The sequence below is a fragment of the Oncorhynchus kisutch genome, linkage group LG10 (genome assembly GCF_002021735.2).
Source record: "Oncorhynchus kisutch isolate 150728-3 linkage group LG10, Okis_V2, whole genome shotgun sequence".
Classification (NCBI taxonomy): Eukaryota; Metazoa; Chordata; class Actinopteri; order Salmoniformes; family Salmonidae; genus Oncorhynchus; species Oncorhynchus kisutch.
Window position 1 is genome coordinate 29561947 of NC_034183.2, and position 18355 is coordinate 29580301.

General features: G+C 45.1%; 1 protein-coding gene across 1 annotated transcript in view; it reads right to left on the reverse strand.

The window, feature by feature from the left end:
* The window catches only part of LOC116352879 (sec1 family domain-containing protein 2-like), a 68208-nt gene extending 54396 nt beyond the window's left edge, over positions 1-13812 (reverse strand). Inside the window, exon 1 of the mRNA XM_031833512.1 lies at positions 12848-13812. Coding sequence (XP_031689372.1) covers positions 12848-12923 — 76 coding nt within the window. The 5' untranslated portion in view covers positions 12924-13812. The remainder of the gene's footprint in view (positions 1-12847) is intronic.
* Positions 13813-18355: the final 4543 nt, after the last annotated feature.

Consider the following 18355-nt stretch of genomic DNA (forward strand, 5'->3'; position numbering starts at 1 on the left):
GTTTGGTAGGCTACTAATGACCATCAGTGACTAAAAGGTCATGTGGAATTTGACTGCCTTCATGACTCATGACCGCCAGTTGGTAATACGGTCACCGCAACAGCCCTAGTTCAAGCTCTTGCTCCTCAAACTCTAGCAATTGCAATTCAAAAAGAGACATGTTTGCTTCTGCGGCTAAGAAATAGTGTCGTAAAGCATATAACACCGGACTAGCCTGACATGTAGCTAGCATTTGTAAACAGGTATATAACACCGGATCCGGAAGTTCAAACATCGTCGCTAGCTAGTCAAAAAAAGAGTGCCTCGGCTCCTCTTGCTTGGTCAGCTACTCTTGCTCCCCAAGTCCCCTAGTGGATATACACTACACAAGGTGGCCTTCCTCTCTGGGTGGAATGCAACGAAAAGAGCTTGTAGCCATCTTAAGGCTTCCCATCCAAAACAGTTTGTGCATATATTAATGATGATGTTTTGTTTAGAATGTTTTTGTTCGTTTTGGTCTTCGGTCTTCGGCCTTTGGTTTTGATCTTCGGCCGTTGGTCTTCGGTCATTGTTTTTTTGGCTGTTCGTATTTTCTTCTTTCTCGGTAGCGGTAAGTCTATGCCCCTTTGTTGGTGATTGGCCAACAGTAGGGATACTTCAATTAAGTGTCTCTTGTCATTCAACGAGAGACGATTCGTTTTCATGCAAATTTCTTCACTTTACGAAATACTGCACAACATCCCTCTAGTGGTGTGGGGGCTGTGCTTTGGCAAAGTGGGTGGGGTTATATCCTTCCTGTTTGGCCCTGTCCGGGGGTGTCCTCGGATGGGGCCACAGTGTCTCCTGACCCCTCCTGTCTCAGCCTCCAGTATTTATGCTGCAGTAGTTTATGTGTCGGGAGGCTAGGGTCAGTTTGTTATATCTGGAGTACTTCTCCTGTCCTATTCGGTGTCCTGTGTGAATCTAAGTGTGCGTTCTCTAATTCTCTCCTTCTCTCTTTCTCTCTCTCGGAGGACCTGAGCCCTAGGACCATGTCCCAGGACTACCTGACATGATGACTCCTTGCTGTCCCCAGTCCATCTGACCGTGCTGCTGCTCCAGTTTCAACTGTTCTGCCTTATTATTATACGACCATGCTGGTAATTTATGAACATTTGAACATCTTGGCCATGTTCTGTTATAATCTCCACCCGGCACAGCCAGAAGAGGACTGGCCACCCCACATAGCCTTGTTCCTCTCTAGGTTTCTTCCTAGGTTTTGGCCTTTCTAGGGAGTTTTTCCTAGCCACTGTGCTTCTACACCTGCATTGCTTGCTGTTTGGGGTTTTAGGCTGGGTTTCTGTACAGCACTTTGAGATATCAGCTGATGTACGAAGGGCTATATAAATAAATATGATTTGATTTGATCTTAGTTAGATGTAAAATTGCGCGACTAAGATCTACTTGGCAAAAACATCAAAATAATGACAGATTTCTTGAGTAATCTAAGATTAATTCTGACTATTTTGAGGAAGTGTATACTGGCTACGGCGTCTCAAGATGGACAAACAGTACTATTGTCGCTTTTTTCTTGTTTTTGAACCGAAGGTCTTTTAAGGGTGTATGTGAGCACACTCGTTCCAAGCGGAGTTTGGCTGATGCCTTTACACACAGAGCTTTATAGGAGAGTATAGATCAAACTAATAGCTGGTTTTACAAATCCAATAGAAAACAGTGTTTGCCTGAAATCACCTAAAGTAAAAAGATTCAGTTTCAGAGGGAAAACTACCCTTGGCTTGAGTAAATCCATAAAGAAAGGGCAAGGAGGAGAGAGTAAAAGAAACAAAGATTCAGAGAAGTAAGATCTGTTTATTTATTGTTTGAAAAAAAAATACTCCTTAAACAATTCATTAGTGCGGACAGACAGAAGCGCGCGCATAAACTGGGTCTCACACACACACACACACACACACACACACACACACACACACACACACACACACACACACACACACACACACACTACATTGAGAAGGCCCGAGAAACAGGAGTGTGCATGATTAACCTTTGATCCTCCCTCTGTTCAGTTTGTGTGCGTTTGTGTGTGTGTGTGCGCACGTGAAAGAGAATGTGTGTTGAATGATAACTGTGATGTGGGGCTAGCTCTCAGGGGAGACAGAGACAGATAATGTGAATGTGGAGGGGCTGTGTTGTGATCCTGCGATAATGATTTTAGGGGGGTTATGGGTAGATGGTAGGAGGGGGAGGGTGGGGTGGCCTCTCCCCTCAGGATGTCCCTGGGTGCTCCTGGCCTGAACTAAGTGGGTAGGGGGTGAGGGAGGGCAGGGTACAGGGGAATGTTTGTTTGTGTCTGATCTCTGAAACCACAATGACCTGAGAGACAAGGCAATGGACGTTGGTAGTGGTGTGTTTGTGTCCGTGTGTGTGCACGCGCCTGTGTGTGAATCAGTAGGTCTTTCTGCATCTGTATGGCAATGTGAGTGTGTGTATTTGTGTGAGTACATATGTGTGTATGAGTGTTTATTGACTCTGTAAAACCATTACAGTGAAAACAGATAAGAGTGGATGGGAGAAATAATGAGAAAAAGCAGTGGGTTTCATTTGATACCTGAAACCCAAATAAACCCCTCCGACCTGCCAGATTTTCACTCTTTTCTCATTTCAAGAGATTCTTGAGCGGTATCGATTCTCGAGGGACATTACTCTAATGTAAACTTGCTTATTTCTCATCGTTGAATGCTACCTCCGGATGGCGCGCATGACACTCGCCTGACAGTTACCCCCCCCCTCCTCTAAGCAGGGCAGCATAAACAAAATTGTCTCGTTGAGCCCAACATACAGGTAAAACTGTCCAGGCAAGAAGCATGCAGCAAGAATCTGATCAACTCACCAGGGCCTGGAACTTAGGCTTACGAGTGTTTTAACGACGCATCTTTCTTACAACGGCCTTTCCCAAAACACCACCTACGGCTGCAAATATTGGAGGCGGCTTATTCTAATGTCCTAATGTCACTTAGCCGTTCTACGAATGGTCTGACTGTAGGGGTTAGATTACGAGCGTTTTCAAGTGAAACATTCATAGAGATATGTGACATAATACCCATAAAACCTAGAGGTCAAAAGCAGAAATGGTTCCAATCATTTTTCCACCAGTGATAGAACGTTTTGGATATTTTAGTTTTAAGCCTTTCGCAAACCTTAACCCTTACCTTAACCATTCGGAGCTAAGACCTAACCTAAATCATTTTACATTTACATGTATTCAGCAGACACTCTTATCCAGAGCGACTTACAGTGGTGATTGCATACCTTTTACTTTTTCATAATTAATGCCTAAACTTAACCCCAACCTTACAAAATCTGAGTTAATGCCTAAAGTTAACCCCAACCTTACAAAATCTGAGTTAATGCCTAAAGTTAACCCCAACCTTACAAAATCTGAGTTAATGCCTAAAGTTAACCCCAACCGTACAAAATCTGAGTTAATGCCTAAAGTTAACCCCAACCTTACAAAATCTGAGTTAATGCCTAAAGTTAACCTTAAACACTTTGAATTGCGACGTTTGTAACATCTTAGAAATTTGACGTTTGAGAAACATGGATGAACATCTAATTCTGATGTGAGACTGAGAGGAAGCGCTTCGTGTAGGCTGAACCTGGCACAACATTTTGATAGCTGTGTAAATCTCTTTTATCAATATATTCGCCTGTATTCACCCCTTAAAAATGAAGGCTATCACACAGAACTACAGATGTCTGTCAAGCTTCACGTCACTCACCTGGACATGATGACCTCGATGAGACTGCCGACTCAAGGTTAAGAGTCTCTGGATGAACTATTTAATGTTAGTTAGCAAGCTTCACGTCACTCACCTGGACATGATGACCTCGATGAGACTGCCGACTCAAGGCTTAGAGTCTCTGGATTAACTATTTAATGTTAGCAAGCTTCACGTCACTCACCTGGACATGATGACCTCGATGAGACTGCCGACTCAAGGCTAAGAGTCCCTGGATTAACTATTTAATGTTAGCAAGCTTCACGTCACTCACCTGGACATGATGACCTCGATGAGACTGCCGACTCAAGGCTAAGAGTCTCTGGATGAACTATTTAATGTTAGCTACATTTAGTAATGAATACATAGTTTAAATATATAATTCTGTGATCTGTCATGGGCAAGTTTTAAATGTAAATAATACATGTTATCTAGCTAGCTAGCTCATGGTTAACTAGTTTATATACATGTATTCAACCTTTATTTAACTAGGTAAGTCAGTTAAGAACAAATTCGTATTTTACAATGACAGCCAAACCCTCCCCTAACCTGGACGATGATGGGACAATTGTGCGCCGCCCTGTGGGACTCCCAATCACGGCCGGTTGTGATAGACTGGGATGGAGGCCCGACTAGGTGCATTCTTGTCAAATAAATATGCGTCTTCATTCTTGATTATGGATGCATTCTCCAATTAGTTCATCTGGCTTTGAATCTTCAACAGTACATATCATCAAGGTAGTTCTGAATTGCTTTAACACAGCAGTGCATTCTGGCACCATGAATTGAAATAGATTTCACCTCATTCGTATAGTTGGCAGAAATAAGGGATTAAATATAGACCTTCACCATCTGAAGGAGAAGAGGATCTGGTAAAAAATACAGCCAATACAGCCTTCTTCACAAAAGAAAATCCTAATATTCATGGCCAATTGTAAATATCTGACTACTACTAGAATAGTATTCTGTATAAGACACAAGTCCAAATGCATGAATAAGCCAACAAATATTAGCTAAAATGAAAATGTTCAATATAACTTTCATTTTGGATCAAGCTAGCCAGTAGCTAACTGGCTGACAGCAAACATTTGTAGTCTGATGTTTACTTTGCCGCTAATGAGTATTTTCGAATATGAGAGTAAATAGAGCAGAACACATTGACAAAAGTCACCTTGTCCGAGAGAGATTTGTACGATTATCAAAACGTTATGTCAGGGAAAGTCTACATGAAACACAGACCCTGTTAAAGGTGCTTCAAATGATGCTGAAAACCCCCCCAGATTGGAACCATGTCCGTGATTAAACGCTAGGTTTTATGAGCATTATGACCTGTCCACTGTGGGGCTCTATAATGATGGCTTAAGGGAAACGGTGCAGAGTGATATAACGACACTCCTACAAAGGCTCTAACAATGAACTTAGCCTTTAATATGCTTTTGGGACACCGGGCCCAGGGGAATTATTAACGTTGACGTTTACCTCTTATAAAGACTTCCATGATATTGATCAAATGAAGCCTTGTTCGTTCTAAGGTCACTTTAAAATGCGGAAGCTGTACTTTTATATTCGTATGAAAGGGGTAAACCTCCATGTTTGATATGCTAATGTGTTATTATCTCGCAATCTACATTTAGCTGATTAATGTGTGTAGGAACAACAACATAAACTCTTTACCTGTCTACACATGCGTGTGAATTGTTGCATTATTCAAGAGTGTAATATTGTCTGGTTGCATTATTCAAGAGTGTAATATTGTCCGGTTGCATTATTCAAGAGTGTAACGTTAGCTACTATGTTTTAGAGGAAAAATTGCTTGCAATGTTGAATATTTTGCAAGCTTACTGGCTCGTCAGCGGCTACTGTGATACTGGTATTTACGTCAACTTGGAGCTGTTGCCAGCCACAACGAATAGTAAGGCAAAGACGTCACATAAATAACAAAAATGAACGCACATATTATGTAAATTGCAATCTCGTCGTGCTGCCTCTCCTTAAATTTTTGTCAATGTGAATATCCTCTTACAACAAAGTCCCCAATAAACCCATCTGACACTTTATATATCTGTTTACATGATCATGAGTCATCACACATAGTCAGCCACACACAGGCTCCATTTTGAATCAGATTCACACAAATGCCTGCAAAAAGACATATGAAATACATGCAGGGAACAGACACACGAGTAACAGGAACCTCAGGCTTCATTTCTGAAACCAGGTCCAAAATGACCTGCTTGAAAAACATGAAGACAGCATCAATAGCCATAACTCTCAGTGAAGGGGTACATTGGGGTGGGACCAAACAGAGCCTGGTGATTGAAGCCACATGTTGAGGCACAGTGAGTGCAGATCACACACACACACACAGACTCGTGATTGATTGATTAATCGTGTGAGTGGCTCTTTTCCCCTAAAACGGCAAGTTACACAGAAAAGTCAAAGCAGATGACAATGTATGAATCACACAGTACACTATTACGGTAAACCACACACACGCACGCACTATAACATCCACCAGGTGGGATTCAGAACCAGTCATACACACACTATGCCTCTGAGGACTGACTCAGACAGAACATACGGTACAAACTAGAGAGTGATGAGGTGCTGAGCAGACCTACAGTCACAGTGATGTACTGTACTTAGAAAACAACAGACAGCAAGAGAATGTTAATATGATAGAAGAGATCAACAGTACATAGTGAACTTAATGGTATTTGATCAAATGATGGCATTTGAACGGCAGACAACATACAGTGTAAGTTGCTATTCTTTGCAATAATTAGAGGAGCACATTGACCTCACTTCAAATGGCTGAGATGAGTAGCAGGATGTAAGGTCTATGCTATCACTGTGTGAGGGGGGTTTGGGGTGAGAGGTCTGAGAGGGGCGAGATGAGAACCTCTGTGCCTGAAGGGCAGTGAGGGATGAAGGGTGGGGAATGGGGTGGGGGGGAGGGGTAGAGGGTGAGGGTTGAAGGGTGAGAGGGTCAGAACAAACAGGTCTCCAAGATATTCATATTCAAACGCACAAATACACCACAAAAGTATGTGGACACCTGCTCATCTTATTCCAAAATCATGGACATTTGCTTTGCTCCTATAACAGCCTCCACTCTTCTGGGAAGGCTTTCCACTAGATTTTGGAACATTGCTGTGGGGACTTGCTTCCATTCAGCCACAAGAGCATTAGTGAGGTTGGGTGCTGATGTTGGGCGATTAGGTCTGGCACACAGTTGGCATTCCAATTCATCCCAAATTAGTTGGTTGGGGTTGAGGTCAGGGCTCTGTGCAGGCCAGTCAAGTTCTTACACACTTACCTCGACAAATCATTTCTCTATGGACCCTGCTTTGTGCATGGGGGCATTGTCATGCTGAAACAGGAAAGAGCCTTCCCCAAACTGTTGAAACAAAGTTGGAAGCACAGAATCGTCTAGAATGTCATTGTATGCTGTAGCGTTAACATTTCCCTTCACTGGAACTAAGGGGCCGAGCCTAAACCATGAAAAACAGCCCCAGGCCGTTATTCCTCCACCACCAAACTTTACAGTGGGCACTAGGCATTTGGGCAGGTAGTGTTTTCCTGGCATCCGCCAAACCCAGATTCGTCCGTCAGACTGCTAGATGGTGAAGCGTCATTCATCACTCCAGAGAAAGCGTTTCCACTGCTCCAGAGCCCAATGGCAGAGAGCTTTACACTACTCCAGCCGACACTTGGCATGGCGATCTTAGTCTTGTGTGCGGCTGCTCGGCCATGGAAACCCCTTTCATGAAGCTCCCGACAAAACAGTTATTGTGCTGACTTTGCTTCCAGAGGCAGTTTGGAAATCAGTAGTGAGTGTTGCATCGGAGGACAGACGATTTTTATACGCTACGCGCTTAAGCACTTGGCGGTCCCGTTCTGTGAGCTTGTGTAACCTACCACTTCATAGCTGAGCCGTTGTTGCTCTTCCACATTTCCACTTCACGATAACAGCACTTACAGTTGACCGGGGCAGCTCTAGCAGGGCAGAAATTTGATGAACAAACTTATTGCATGGCCGTGTGCTCGATTTTATATACCTGTCAGCAACGGGTGTGGCTGAAATAGCAGAATCCATTAATTTGAAGGTGTGTCCACATAATTTTGTATATATTGTGTACCAGCAGCGCTAAGAACTGGGAACTATATACTGTAGGACAGGGACATATACATACACAAAACACACACACAGACAAAGCTATTTGCTCAGACAAGCTGACATGTGTGCGAGGAACTCTGATACAGTATATAGGGAGAGTGAGACAGAGGGAAGAAGGGAGGAATTTGTAGATTGAGAGAAGAAGAGCGGGAGAGAGTAAGGGAGATAAGAGGCAGCAGTCCCACAGACACAGCGGAAGCTCCATATCACAGGAAGCGGTCAGATCCTCCTAACCACCCACTTCCTGTTATGAACCACCAAGAACTGGACATCTCACAGAGAAGACCTACAACACGTGCACGCACGCACGCACGCGCACACACACACACACACACACACACACACACACACACACACACACACACACACACACACACACACACACACACACACACACACACACACACACACACACACACACACACACACACACACACACACACACACACACAGTGGTAGAGGTTGATGGATGATGGCCATGATTATAAGGTTTAGAGTATCATTACAAACACAAAAGAAAATAAACGTCATCATACTGCCAGCGCAATCATTAGCCCTCAGTTTGTTCACACGCACGAACTTTTTACACCTACGCATGCACACCATCACACAAACAGGCATGGGTGTGTACACACACGTATGTACACACACACGTACACAATTATAGCGCGGGTGAGGTCAGCTCATTACCATAGTGACCACTAGTACCCACTCTGGCCACTTATTATATTCAGCCTTGAGCTGTTCACCCCACCCATGGGTTAAATAGACCTGACTTCAATGACACACACACACACACACACACACACACAGAAACATTATGGGATATGGGTTACGCCCTCTGGACAGTGGGTGTGTACGTATGTGTGTGTGTGTGAGGCCCATACAAACTAAGGGCAGAGGGTTATAGTAATAAATAGGGCTGGGAATTGCCAGAGACTTCACAATATGATATTTTCACGATCCTAAATGTATTGCGATTCGATGTTCTAAACACATTGCTCACCATATGACTGTTGCAGAGGGACAAGAGAGAGACAAGAGAAAACAAGTTTTGATCACTGTGCGGACAAGTGGCATCAATAAGGGACCCTAGCTTTCACCTGGATTCACCTGGTCAGTCTATGTCATGGAAAGAGCATGTTTTGTATACTCAGTGTAGATTACAGTGTGTATATCATACTGAGTGTGGGAGGGGAAGTATGAAGAGGGAGGGGAAGTGTGAAGAGGGAGGGGATGTATGAAGAGGGAGGGGATGTATGAAGAGGGAGGGAATGTATGAAGAGGGAGGGGATGTATGAAGAGGGAGGGGATGTATGAAGAGGGAGGGGAAGTATGAAGAGGGAGGGGATGTATGAAGAGGGAGGGGATGTATGAAGAGGGAGGGGATGTATGAAGAGGGAGGGGATGTATGAAGAGGGAGGGGATATATGAAGAGGGAGGGGATGTATGAGTGTGTGTAAGGGCTCTGGACTTGTTGAAAGTGTGTGTTGGAGTGTGTGTTGGGGGCTCTTGAATAGTGCAGTGACGCATGGAGGCCCTACAGAAGACCTACAGTGCCTTGCGAAAGTATTCGGCCCCCTTGAACTTTGCGACCTTTTGCCACATTTCAGGCTTCAAACATAAAGATATAAAACTGTATTTCTTTGTGAAGAATCAACAACAAGTGGGACACAATCATGAAGTGGAACGACATTTATTGGATATTTCAAACTTTTTTAACAAATCAAAAACTGAAAAATTGGGCGTGCAAAATTATTCAGCCCCCTTAAGTTAATACTTTGTAGCGCCACATTTTGCTGCGATTGCAGCTGTAAGTCGCTTGGGGTATGTCTCTATCAGTTTTGCACATCGAGAGACTGAAATTCCCATTCCTCCTTGCAAACAGCTCGAGCTCAGTGAGGTTGGATGGAGAGCATTTGTGAACAGCAGTTTTCAGTTCTTTCCAAAGATTCTCGATTGGATTCAGGTCTGGACTTTGACTTGGCCATTCTAACACCTGGATATGTTTATTTTTGAACCATTCCATTGTAGATTTTGCTTTATGTTTTGGATCATTGTCTTGTTGGAAGACAAATCTCCGTCCCAGTCTCAGGTCTTTTGCAGACTCCATCAGGTTTTCTTCCAGAATGGTCCTGTATTTGGCCCCATCCATCTTCCCATCAATTTGAACCATCTTCCCTGTCCCTGCTGAAGAAAAGCAGGCCCAAACTATGATGCTGCCACCACCATGTTTGACAGTGGGGATGGTGTGTTCAGGGTGATGAGCTGTGTTGCTTTTACGCCAAACATAACGTTTTGCATTGTTGCCAAAAAGTGCAATTTTGGTTTCATCTGACCAGAGCACCTTCTTCCACATGTTTGGTGTGTCTCCCAGGTGGCTTGTGGCAAACTTTAAACGACACTTTTTATGGATATCTTTAAGAAATGGCTTTCTTCTTGCCACTCTTCCATAAAGGCCAGATTTGTGCAATATATGACTGATTGTTGTCCTATGGACAGAGTCTCCCACCTCAGCTGTAGATCTCTGCAGTTCATCCAGAGTGATCATGGGCCTCTTGGCTGCATCTCTGATCAGTCTTCTCCTTGTATGAGCTGAAAGTTTAGAGGGACGGCCAGGTCTTGGTAGATTTGCAGTGGTCTGATACTCCTTCCATTTCAATATTATCGCTTGCACAGTGCTCCTTGGGATGTTTAAAGCTTGGGAAATCTTTTGTATCCAAATCCGGCTTTAAACTTCTTCACAACAGTATCTCGGACCTGTCTGGTGTGTTCCTTGTTCTTCATGATGCTCTTTGTGCTTTTAACGGACCTCTGAGACTATCACAGTGCAGGTGCATTTATACGGAGACTTGATTACACACAGGTGGATTGTATTTATCATCATTAGTCATTTAGGTCAACATTGGATCATTCAGAGATCCTCACTGAACTTCTGGAGAGAGTTTGCTGCACTGAAAGTAAAGGGGCTGAATAATTTTGCACGCCCAATTTTTCAGTTTTTGATTTGTTAAAAAAGTTTGAAATATCCAATAAATGTCGTTCCACTTCATGATTGTGTCCCACTTGTTGTTGAGTCTTCACAAAAAAATACAGTTGTATATCTTTATGTTTGAAGCCTGAAATGTGGCAAAAGGTTGCAATGTTCAAGGGGGCCGAATACTTTCGCAAGGCACTGTATGTTCCCACCTGAGACCCAGATGTGACAGAGAAGGAGGGTTTGACCAGACAGGAGAGGGATGGAGCTGGAGAGTTTGTTACTGTAAAAATACACACACATGTATTATTAAATGTCAACTAAGGGGTGTTACTATGGGAAAACCATAATATGTTGTACTGAAAATGTTTATTTTGTTAAATCATCAAGAATTGTGCAGAAAAGCATCTGTACATTGCTTCATCATCTTGTAATAAACATTTGAATACAGGATCTTTATTTGATCACCCTGGTGCAGGATAACTTGTAAAACTTGTAGTGTATTTAAGGTTTCAAAAGGCTTCTGAGGTTTTTAATTTCCACTTTGAAAATTCGCACTTGATTTTCCCTTATGAAAAATGTATCAATCCCTACAAAAATGCCAATGAATTATAATCCACAAAATAATTCAGATTTCCTGTTGCTGCAGGATTACTTTCCTGCTGTAGCAAAGTGGCTCAAATTAAGATCCTACATCTGTATAAAACGTCCATTGTCAACACTAGATGATCTATCAGAACTAATGTGACACTGTCAACACAATGCAATGAGGTGTTCCATTACTCAATAAAGACTGACAAGAATTGTATACCACTAATCAACACTACAGTGATGTGATGGGCTATTCAGGAGTCATGAGCTTGAAGAGAGAGAGAGAAGGGAGGAGGAAGGGCTGGCGGAGAGAGGGAGCCAACAGGAAACTAGTAAATTAGAACCACATATCCCGTAAGTCCGTAACACATAACACATACTGTAGGTCTACCCTCCAGTGGATATTCTTAGGATTTGCTATCTCTACAGAGCAGAGAGGAAATTAAAAGACAGCCAGAAATAGAGGTTGTTTTAACAGGGGAGTCAGAGAGAGGCAGGCAGACAGTCTTCAGGGTCAGAGAGGGCTGAGGGGATCTATACGTCTTACAGAGTATGAAGCGTCTAAGGGGTTTAGCCTGAGGGACTGAATAACCCATTAGGAGGAATGTGTGTGTGTGTGTGTCTTCTAATGTATTTTATTTTCAGAGGGCAGAGTTTACATAGTCTTAAATGGCCTTTCCGGAACTCTCTGTTCACACAAACTAACACCACATACAGTAACGCTACAACACCACAGATATTACAGAGAGCCGTGAGATGACAGGGCTCCTCTATAAAGTGCCTCTCACCTAGTAAAGTCTGCCAATCTCTCATCCATAGCGCCATCTCTCTCTCTCTCTGTCTATCTCTCCATCTCTCTCAGTGTGAGAGGTTCACCTGGGTTTAAACGGGGTTTAGCCGGGCGGAAGTGAGAGGTTCACCTGGGTTTAAACGGGGTTTAGCCAGGCGGAAGTGAGAGGTTCACCTGGGTTTAAACGGGGTTTAGCCGGGCGGATGTGAGAGGGGGTGAGCTCATAGACGGAGCGCAGACGTAAAGCAGCTGTCAGCATCAAAGAGCAGAGCTGACCTGTGTGTGAGTGTGTGTGAGTGTGTGTGAGCCAGCGGGAGACAGACAGACAACCGGAGAGGACCAAGAGAGAGACCTGGCTCACTCAGAGCAGATAACAGAGCGGGGGGAGAGGGAGAGTGATAGAAGGGGGAGAAAGTGAGTGTGCTTTTGTGCAAAATGGAGAGAAGACGGAAACGGCGAGAGCGAGAGTGAAAAAGGGTGCGCCGAGAGCGTGGAGATCTTGGGTTGAAGAGAGAGCGAGGAGGGTGAGACAGTTTTCTGTATTTACTCACAACAGAGCTTATCAGAGTCCCTGGATCCCCTTCCTCTGTGGTAGTGGAACAGCAACAGCACAGGAAGAACACTCATCTCTCTCTAGGTACTGACTGCTGCTGCTGGGAGAACCAACTGACAGCTGCTCTCTCTCCTCCACCTGAGGGAGGCGCTGCTGAGGGCACAGCTGGAAGCAGCTACACCAACGATGCTGAAACAGATTGACCCCTGTCTGTTATTTCTAAGGAACAGTGTAACAGAGGAGCTATTACTGTGGAATAGTGGGTTTGAATGAGTCACAAGTTTACTGATATTGGTATTGTATATCCCTGTCCTAAGGTCTGTGGGGATGAGCGCTTAGATGAGCCTGTTGTGCCTGCTGGTCCAGTTAGGAATTGGAGAGGAGGAGAGGGGTAGCAATAGAGGGAAGCGAGGGGAGCAGTAAAGGCTGTGGAGGAGAGGGGTAGCAGTACTAGGGGAGTAAAAGGGGGTCTGGAGGGCGTTCCCCCTGGCTCAGGGCTTGATTAACACCAGGCCTCCTGACAGGAAATGACCCGGCCAGCGCAGAGCAAAGCCGAGCGGCGGGAGAGCTTCCATCTGGCATCAGGGCTGTAGTAGAGGAGCACACACAACCACTAGGACCAGAACTACCCATCTATTCCCTCTATCTATCTCTTCTCTACTGTCCAGTGTCCAGTACCAGCAGAGAATCCGTTTCTCTCCCCTACTACTACCACCTCCATTGTCTCTGTACTACCATCTAGGCCAGGGGTGTCAAATGTATGGAACAAATGCTAATGAAAGTTGTCTAGATCTTCTCACAAGTCCCAAAAGCAACTCCATTCCAAATGTTAATCATTTCATGCAGTACTTAATGTAATTGTAAGGGGTTAGGGAAAACAAGTCAATCACAGAGTAACTTGAGCCAAGTGAGAGATAACTAGTTGCGAGTAGTTGATAGCAGAGCTGTAGGAGTGAGGGGGGGGGGGGGGGGGGGACACACGGAGGAGAGGGGACAGTTTGGGAAGGAAAGCGGGTACAGAGTGGCAGGTCATCTCTCACCGCTGTCTGGAATCCGTAATATAAACAGGCTCTCTAGTAGCAGCCAGATACAACACAGATAAACCGTAAAACACAGAATACTCTGGGAACAGGAGAACACGAAGGCACAAGCACACATCAGGTCCCTAGTCTATTTCCATTAGCATTGAGACCCCTTCAAACTCTCCCCGTCTCTGGCTCTCTGTACAGTAGGAGTGCTGCAGATGCATTTGTAGTTTCATATAACTGGATGACCCTCTATGTGGGTAGCTCTGGGGTTGATGGGAGAGAAAGGTCAGGGGGAAGTAGAGAGCGGTTCAGGGGGCACACAGAGGACAGAGAGGGGAGACACACGGGGGAGTAGAGAAGACAGGAGGCCCAACAGGACCTCTCAACTAACCCTGTGTTAGAGGGTGACCCCAGCCTGCACTGATGCGTGTGCAGGGGCCAGGGGCCACTGTCACAGAAAGGGGTTCTCTGGAGCCAGCGTGTGTGTGTGTGTGTGTGTGTGTAAGCGAGTGAGTGTGTGGGTAGGAGGAGAGGAGAAGAGGACGAGTGTCCCTCTCCATTCTTGTAGGTATAACTGCTTATGACTAGCCTTTTATGATATGCATGTCCTGTCCATAAACACACTCCATAAAGCCGACGGTCAGTCTGGAGGTGTAAACAACACATTGGGCCTGGTTCAGAGATGAAACCCCGTTTGGGGTCAAAACCTAAAGCGATATTGCAATGGTCAACCTTCAAAACAGGATCGCTGTGGATGAAGGGAACAGGCTGTTTTGTATTACTGATGACTACAGAAAAAGTGGAGTGGGCTGAGTGTGACGCGCGTGCACACACACACACACACACACACACACACACACACACACACACAAACAAGAACACACACAAACAAGAACACACACAAGCACACCATGGCCTAACCTTCTGACCGGTCGTGTCCTGCAGTAGAGACCAGTTTAATTTCCGTTAATTAAAGCCTGGGGTTTCATGTCATCTGATGAACCGGAGAAGGCTGCACTATTGACTTCTCTGATCATCTCTCAGCATGGTTAAGGGCCCTGTGTGTGTGTGTGTGTGTGTGTAGAGGGGGTCGATGGGTTGATGAATGTTTTCCAATTAAAAATTCAGGCTAATTTTGAGTTATTTCATAAATGCAGTGAGGGAACTGGGGAAATAATCTTAACCAAGCCTAATCATCACCCATGCACCCTCACGCTCCACTTCCCCCTGTAACTAGCACTCTGCAGCAGGGCCTAGGAGAGAGATAGAGCAAGGAATGAACTGAGAGAAAGGATAGGAGGCAGAAAGAGAGTGAGAGAAAGGATGGGAGGCAGAAAGAGAGTGAGAGAAAGGATGGGAGGCAGAAAGAGAGTGAGAGAAAGGATGGGAGGCAGAAAGAGAGTGAGAGAAAGGATGGGAGGCAGAAAGTGAGTGAGAGAAAGGATGGGAGGCAGAAAGAGAGTGAGAGAAAGGATGGGAGGCAGAAAGAGAGTGAGAGAAAGGATGGGAGGCAGAAAGAGAGTGAGAGAAAGGATGGGAGGCAGAAAGAGAGTGAGAGAAAGGATGGGAGGCAGAAAGAGAGTGAGAGAAAGGATGGGAGGCAGAAAGAGAGTGAGAGAAAGGATGGGAGGCAGAAAGAGAGTGAGAGAAAGGATGGGAGGCGAGGCAGAAAGAGAGTGAGAGAAAGGATGGGAGGCAGAAAGAGAGTGAGAGAAAGGATGGGAGGCAGAAAGAGAGTGAGAGAAAGGATGGGAGGCAGAAAGAGAGTGAGAGAAAGGATGGGAGGCAGAAAGAGAGTGAGAGAAAGGATGGGAGGCAGAAAGAGAGTGAGAGAAAGGATGGGAGGCAGAAAGAGAGTGAGAGAAAGGATGGGAGGCAGAAAGAGAGTGAGAGAAAGGATGGGAGGCAGAAAGAGAGTGAGAGAAAGGATGGGAGGCAGAAAGAGAGTGAGAGAAAGGATGGGAGGCAGAAAGAGAGTGAGAGAAAGGGAAAAGACAGCAAGAAGAAAAGAGCAAGAAAAAAAGACAGAAAAAGCGGATGGCCAGAGTGTATTAGAGAACCTTTTATGTCCCAGGACTGTTCCCATCAGTGGAGAGAGAGGCGTGTTGCCGTGCCAACCTAAACAGCAGCATTGGGGAGGTCCGTCTTTCCCGTCGCTCCCTACTTCCCCTCACACAGCCCATGGACAGGATGGAAAACAAACCCAACCCGTGTGTGTGTGTGTGTGTGTGTGTAAGACAGGGGTGCTCAGAACATAAAAAGAGTGCAAATCCAGTAAAATATACTTAAACCTTCCTGTCCTCCCCTTCACCACCATCGTCACATACAGTACCAGTCAAAAGTTTGGACACACCTACTCATTCAAGGGTTTTGCCTTGATGACAGCTTTGCACACTCTTGGCATTCTCTCAACCAGCTTCATGAGGTAGTCACCTGGAATGCATTTTGAATAACAGGTGTTCCTTGTTAAAAGTGAATTTGTGGAATTTCTTTCCTCAATGCGTTTGAGCCAATCAGATGTGCTGTGAAAAGGTAGGGGTGGTATACAGAAGATAGCCCTATTTGGTAAAAGACCAAGTCAATATTATGGCAAGAACAGCTCAAATAAGCAAAGAGTAATGACAGTCGCAAAAGCAGTCGCAAAAAGTGCAGTCGCAAAAACCATCAAGCGCTATGATGAAACTGGCTCTCATGAGGACCGCCACAGGAATGGAAGACCCAGAGTTACCTCTGCTGCAGAGGATAAGTTCATTAGAGTTACTTACCAGCCTCAGAAATTGCAGCACAAATAAATGCTTCACAGAGTTCAAGTAACAGACACATCTCAACATCAACTGTTCAGAGGAGACGGTGTGAATCAGGCCTTCATGGTCAAACTGCTGCCAAAAAAACACTACTAAAGGACACCAATAAGAAGAAGAGACTGGCTTGGGCCAAGAAACACGAGCAATGGACATTAGACCGGTGGAAATCTGTCTTTTGGCCTGATGAGTCCAGATTTGAGATTTTTGGTTCCAACCGTCGTGTATTTGTGAGACGCAGAGTAGGTGAACGGATGGTATCCACATGTGTGGTTCCCACTGTGAAGCATGGAGGAGGTGGTGTGAGAGTGCTTTGTTGGTGACACTGTCTGTGATTTATTTTGAATTCAAAGCACACTTAACCAGCATGGCTACCACAGCATTCTGCAGTGATATGCCACCCCATCTGGTCTGTGCTTAGTGGGACTATCCTTTGTTTTTCAATAGGATAATGTCCCAACACACCTCCAGGCTGTGTAAGGGCTATTTGACCAAGAAGGAGAGTGGTGGAGTGCTGCATCAGATAACCTGACATCCACAATCACCCGACAACCCAATTGAGATGTGTTGGGATGAGTTGGACCGCAGAGTGAAGGAAAACAAGTGCCCAGCATATGTGGGAACTTCTTCAAGACTGTTGGAAAAACATTCCAAGTGAAGTTGAGACAATGCCAAGAGTGTGCAAAGTTGTCATCAAGGCAAAGGGTGGATATTTGAAGAATCTCAAATGTAAAAAATACTTTTACTTTACCTTGAATAAGTAGGTTGTGTCCAAACTTTGGACCGGTACTGTAGCTTACAGCAAGTCTCCATCATCATCATCACCCATCCTGTACAGGCTACAACACCATCAAGGGACAGAGCCTGGGCTGGGATTTCACACTCCCACTGTAAATACACACTCTCACTGTAAATACACACTCTCTGTAACTGGAGCTGAGAATACACAAACACTGAAATACACCAACTTATTATCGACGCACCCACACGCTCTCACAAACACACATACAGACAGAAAAACATGAACCCTCATCTTAAGCTACCTCCCGGCGTGGGACAATAGAGGGGTGGATGACTGTGGGTCAAACCAAACCTTGAACTACCAGGGGTGATAGGAAAAGTGACAGGGAATGGATGAGGATATGGTGTGTCTGCAGTATTCAACTGTGTACAGTATGTGCACCATAAAGGACCATACGCATTAGGATTTGATGCTGCGTTGGGTTCCTGAACTCATGCCCTGGTATTGGTGACTTTCGCAAAGCGGATCCTGTGTTCTGCCTTTCACCCAGGACAACGGAATGGATCCCAACCGGCGACCCCAAAAAACGACTTCGTAAAAGGGGGAATCGAAGCGGTCTTCTGGTCAGACTCCGGAGATGGGCACATCGTGCACCACTCCCTAGCATTCTTCTCGCCAATGTCCAGTCTCTTGACAACAAGGTTGATGAAATCCGAGTAAGGGTAGCATTCCAGAGGGACATCAGAGACTGTAACGTTCCTTGCTTCACGGAAACATGGCTCACTGGAGAGACGCTATCGGAGTCGGTGCAGCCAGCTGGTTTCTCCACGCATCGCGCCGACAGAAACAAACATCTTTCTGGTAAGAAGAGAGGCGGGGGCGTATGCTTCATGGTTAACGAGACGTGGTGTGGCCACAACAACATACAGGAACTC